The 6,000-nt window shown below is 35.0% G+C and overlaps 1 protein-coding gene across 1 annotated transcript in view; it reads right to left on the reverse strand.

The window, feature by feature from the left end:
* Positions 1 to 2,905, reverse strand: part of LOC113676548 (trypsin-3) — a 30,071-nt gene extending 27,166 nt beyond the window's left edge. The window contains exon 1 of the mRNA XM_089181922.1: positions 2,597 to 2,905. Coding sequence (XP_089038048.1) covers positions 2,597 to 2,711 — 115 coding nt within the window. The 5' untranslated portion in view covers positions 2,712 to 2,905. The remainder of the gene's footprint in view (positions 1 to 2,596) is intronic.
* Positions 2,906 to 6,000: the final 3,095 nt, after the last annotated feature.

A 6,000-nucleotide genomic window follows, 5' to 3' on the forward strand; every position in this document is an offset into this window, starting at 1 on the left:
GCTGACGTTAAAACATTAAAGATTTATAACAATTTGCCATATAAAGAGGCTAAAAACGGCTAAATTACTAAATATTCTAAGGCACCAAACAATGTGATTCACAAACCGTTGTCTTCCACCGAATAATTGCTTTAAACTCTGATAGAAAAAAGTGTGCAAAACAACGCCAAGTAATTTAGCGGTACCCTTTCACTCAAACCACAATGTATCATTACGACGAAATGTGTTTTGTCTCGAGTGCTTTGACACTATAACCGTTCTGACTCATTTTCACGCACCTTGGAAGATGGCTCGCGGCCGGTTTCAATCTCATGGCAAAATAACATGAAAAACCCGATGTTTAGTTAACAACAACACAATGGGAAAAAGAAATTGTGGGAATAAGTCCCCGCCCGACGGGGTTTTACTCTGGCTGGTTAATTCGATCTTGCAGTGAAATAATTAAAACGCGAAGTTTGGAAACCCCTTGGAAAAGAATAGACTGACAAAAAAAAAAAAGAAAAGAAAAAAAGGGAAAAAAAGCAAGTTGATAGTCAAGGCCAAGCATACATAAAACCATCTTGACCATCTTGAAGTCTAAATCTCAAATGACTAGTGTTAGCAATTCAAAGTTTTTCAATCCCTACGGCAAAAACAATAATTTACAAGTATTAATCTGTTTCTTCCCTTTCTTCGGGGTTTTCTTTTAATGGAAAACATTTTCGTTTGGAATATTTCGAACATATGCGTGCGCTCAAACAAAGTTGTAATGAACAATCATAACCGAATCTATTATTTTCGAAGTAATAACGAAGCACTTTTTTTAGTTTAAAAATGGCTGGTGGTAAAGTTACCTTTCGTTTCCTTTACGTTAAAGGTTAAAATGAAATATTATGCATTAGACTTTTAAAATGTGTTTTCCAATTCGAGAATGGTCCACAAGTAAAGTCGTGGCGCCCTTTTTTTTTCAAAGTTTTTCATTTTATAGCAAAAGCGGCTGGGTACACCAGGAAGTAATAAGCTTTGCTCATTCCACTTGCACAACAATGTCAACCGCACAGTGTTTACATGGCTGTCAAAAAGCAACCGAAATATTAATCTTGCGCAAAAGTTTTTAATCATCCAGGTTAACCAAATCGTGACAAACAAACCATCTGTTGAAATCAGAGACAAATTTCCCTCCTATCGCCTGAGAAAAGAGCAATGTCGAGAAAAGGCAACCCTCAAAACTGAAACTGAAAATTTTGTAAGAGCATTTTAAGAGTATGTTAAGGTGTAAAAGAATAGATCTTTTGAGAAAAGGGAAAAACTGAAGAAAGAACTACCTTTACCATGTTAATTTAGAATTTCAAGTATCTCTAGACCAATTATGCAAACTTTGGATTCAAACTTTTCTAATCATGTTTTTTTTCGAAGTAGTTCAAGTAATTTCAAGGACAAACGAAAATTTCACTTTAAGCAGAATTCGAAGAAATATGACGAAATAGCAGAATACGTTTGAAAGCCGTTTGCTTGCATGATGCGTACACAAAGATGCTAACCCGTCTTCAGTACCCTACCCGTGAATGACATTGAATGCGAAAAACTAACTACAGTGCACAGCTTGAAATTTCATCGGCCCAAAACTAAACAACTGCAGGAGGTCGGTGTAAACGAACTCGCCTTTCATTGAAATTTCACGAGAGCTTCTAAATGTAACTACGCGCAGCTTTTACCTCTTAGGAAAAGCAATAAAGTTGTTTCTTCATGGTCAGTGGCTTAACATTGAAATACTCTCTCTTTTAATATTACAGTGACCTTTATATGAAATAAAATTTGCTCTGTTCGTTTCCGAAAATAAGTTTTCAAAAGGAAAAAGCAACCTCCTCTTCTCTTTGATTGTTGATGGAGGGGCCTGTGATACCTATAGAACAGCAATAGAATTAAAACCAACAGAATTTCCTTAACATCTGTACATTTTAGCCTTCTCACGGTATTGTGCGTTTCGGAGCTGTGGGAAATCTGACAGTAAAGGCGATTTTTCGGTGTACTTCATTCATAAACGAACAAATAACAAAGGCAGCCGTGTCAAGATGTACATAATCGAACACAAAAGAAGCTCATTTGGGCAGGAAAATGCCGTGTAGGTGAAAAAATCGTGCAAATCGATATGAGGGAGCAAGTAGCGAACTGATAAGCCAACGATTTCAGCATTGAAACATTTTCTTTGTTCAATTTTTGTGCTCCATGGTTTTATGGAACCTAAGTATGGGATGAATTTTTTTGCTGAAGATTTGTTTTGCTTCTTGCGAGCAGGTCATTAAAAGAAAGTATTGTTGGTTTTTATCCAAACAGCTGGGAACCCGCTTTTTGATCTGTGATACCGAATAGCTTAAACTGACCGGGAATAAAATTGAAAACAGGGCATAACATTTCCAAAAACCTTGGCCAAAAAAACAAATCTTTGCAAAAACTCAACAATCTCCTGCAAAAAAATCTGTCATTTTTAGTCATTCATGCAAACAATTCTTACATTTTGAAATTTTTATTACAAGTTTTCGTTTTTTGGAGCAGAAGTTGACTGCAAAAAAAATCTCAAGCTTACATTGAATAAACTGACAATATAAGATAAACAAACCTTGTGACCTTGTTTGAGTTTCAGTGTGGATACAGATTTTAACCCATTCGGAGCCACAGTTAGCTAGTAGCATTTCCAAACGGACGAAATCCACTGTTTCACGCCATTTATCCATCTTAACATGATCCTGTTGAACAGTTCTCAAATTTCATCTTCAGGGTTCGTGTTAGGATACAAAGTTTGATCGTTTGATGAACCTTATGCAACTCAACCTTGCAGATCGATGATACTGTGATACACTTTCAGTTTAGATATCAATGCGAATTATCGACTTTAAATGCTCAAACTTAGGAGGCATTTTTTAACGATAGAAAATTCTTTATTTTATGTTTTAAAGGCGAAAATTTGAGGCGTTTTTAGCTCTGAAAAGTTGCTCAAAATTGCCTTAAATCTGGCTATTTAGAGCTTTGGAGATAGCTTACGGTCGCATTACTTAAATTATCCTGTAGTTCACGCTACCCTAACTATTCAACTACTTTCAGATGGTGTTTTACCCATGAAACATCTATTACTCATTTTGTTTTCAAAAACGAAGGCGTTGAAAAGACTCCTAGCTGCTTCTTTACATAATCAAGTGCTTCGTTCTTTAAGGATTTGCTGGCTTTGATGGTTAATTAATATGATGACACTTGCATTTGAATAGAAGTTTCAAACTTGTTAATTTTTTGATCATTTATTTTCTTACTTGCGGTGATAAGCAATTCAGCTTTGAATTCAACTCTCTCGAGGTCTCAAACCTGCCAACATATGGTTTCAAATCAGATTTGTAAAAGTCACGAATAACCTGTGAAATTGCTCCAACGATAGCAATAATTTTCAGCCAGAATTTTGGATGGGTCGACTTAAGGCTGTCCCTCTCAAAAAACGAAAATGAGTATCGGCTTAATCTAAATGAAAATATCTTTTCTTTTTTCTTTCCTCTTTCGAATTTCATTCTGAACATCTAATAACTTACTTTTCGTTTTTTTTTTTTTACATCTTGAAGGTTATAAGTTCATTCTATACAGTCTGTTTTGAGCGATAACAAGTAATTAAATGCAAATTCAGCTATGATACCGCTTGATGAAAAAGCAAATGTCAATTTAACTTTGATGCTCCCGATTACTCACAATTTCCTTTCTACATACAATCTTTCTTTGGAAAAGAGAGATCTCAGTATGTGACGATTCCACCAAATTCCTTGATAAAATCTCCATGCCATATAATAGGGTTTAAAACTTTAAATTATTTCCTAAATTCCTCCCTTCCTTCTGACAAATCGGCATCAATGTAAGAAAAAATGAAATTCAATAATCCGGTTTGACTTCGATCGAAATGAACAATCTGCTCCGAGAGATGAACTTTATTGTCCGTGGGATTTGATTTCATTGAGTCTCGGATACCTTCAATTTGGATTTTTTCCTGATGAGTATGTTGTGGTCTGAACTTTAGGTGTAATTTCATACAGGGCTAGATATACGCACGATTTGTAAGCGATACTGATCGGTTTGATGCTTTTTGTGCGTAATTAGTCATTGGTGCAAAAACTTTAACGCACTTTGAAGATCGTGAGGTAAGATGGTGTGTCTTAGCGCAGAACAGAAAATTAACTTTGGTTTTAAAATGACATTGTGATTAAGGCGTCACTCAATTGTCTTCTTGATCAGAAGTTACAGATCCCAACTGTTGTATTATGTTCCCAGTTTTAGGCAAGATACGAATGATAGGGTTCGTAAAACTCCTGTTTTCGTGGAATATGAATGCACTTTTAGTTGCATTTTGAATGAACATCAGTATTTTCGGACAGATTGTAATTAAAATCGTGCCACCTTCCTTACATATTGCATTTGACAGATTTTCAAAAACACGTAGTATCTGGCGTTTTCACAGATCAGTCCCTCTACTAAAAGAAAAACGCAAGAAAGAAGGCTGAAATACAAAAATTTCCGCAAATTGGGACTAAGATTCCTTTGAACCGGTCTGAATGAACTAAAAGGTATACAATTGCTATGATATTTTGTTTCAGCTTAAAAAATGCAGCGCGTATGATATTCAAACAGCCAGCCAGTTGAACAAAAGTTTTCGAATAAGTCGGCGCTCAAAATTGGCCGAAAAATTCTAAGCAGAGTCTGTATAATCTTTTCATTTATTTTTTTATTTGCTTTGATGGCGGAGAGAGGCTTTTTCATTTACTTTTTTCGACTGTTGACACGTTTTTTTTGTTCCAAGAAAAAGGCCATGATTCTTGTGATGAAACCCAGTATTATAATGCCTTCGACGCTCTTCCTTCAATAATAATTCGAAAAAATCAAATTCTCCTCAGTGGTAAGGAAAAGTAGCTTTAAAAATGTTTTGAAATTGAGCAGACATCTTATGAATGAAAAATTTTACGTAAAGTGCAGGTGAATTGAAATTTTTAGAGCAAAAATATTGCGTTAGTTTACATGAGCGCCGCGGCTAATACAACATCACATGGACTAACAGTGATAGCCAGAGGCATGGAAAAGCCCAAATTGCAGGAGAGCGCAAGCAAAAGGTGTTAAATAAGATTTTTGTTCTTTTTAACGCCTTTTTTTGAGTTATTTATTTCTATTCTCTGGTGTTCGGAAATATAGATTTTAAGCATCATGATTTTAATCACGCCATTAGGACAGCACTTTTCCAAGACGGCGCCAGATAGCTTTTCTGGAAAAAAAATTGATCTTGTCGTAAAATGACAAAATTATTGTAGCCGACGAGAAAATAATTTAACAACAATTGTTAATTGTTTGAAAGATGATAAAGAAGGTTTTAAAAAACGAACTCTCTGTAATGAATAATTTTCAATGAATTTCAACTGAATGAGTTTGCAAAACAGAATTTTCCGTTATTTTTAAAAAGTTCTTGACCAAAATACTGAAAACCCGTAGAAACATTGACTCCAAATTTATGTGACTTTTTTCTTCAGTGTTCTTTTTTAAAATGATAATACTGAGTTAATTGCTTTTTATCTTTAGGAAGGTACTTGATTACATCACACGCTAGGCTACTGGCTGTTACTGCAATTAAAACTCTTTGTTATCAAACGACAAGTACAGAAGGCGACTAATCAACTGCCTTTATTCACGAATAAATGAATGAATAAAACTGAACCAAAATATATTAGCAATATTATAAAATAGGTTTATCCTGCGATAGCGACCTTTTGCGAGTGTTTTGTTATTCCAGAATATTTTTTTATCGAGATCTGCAAGGCAAACAATTACGAACCCTTAATTTAAGCATTTTCCGACAAATACCGGATGTTTGTCGACAAGGTAATTGTCTGAAGTCTCATTTCTTGTTAGATAGCAAATTACAGAAAGTCTGCACTCGACTTCTGTCAATTTGAGTTACGACAGAGTTAATATGGCGCCATCATCACCAGCATACCACTTGTTTCTTCC

The sequence above is a fragment of the Pocillopora damicornis genome, chromosome 9 (genome assembly GCF_964200805.1).
Source record: "Pocillopora damicornis chromosome 9, jaPocDami1.2, whole genome shotgun sequence".
Lineage (NCBI taxonomy): Eukaryota > Metazoa > Cnidaria > Anthozoa > Scleractinia > Pocilloporidae > Pocillopora > Pocillopora damicornis.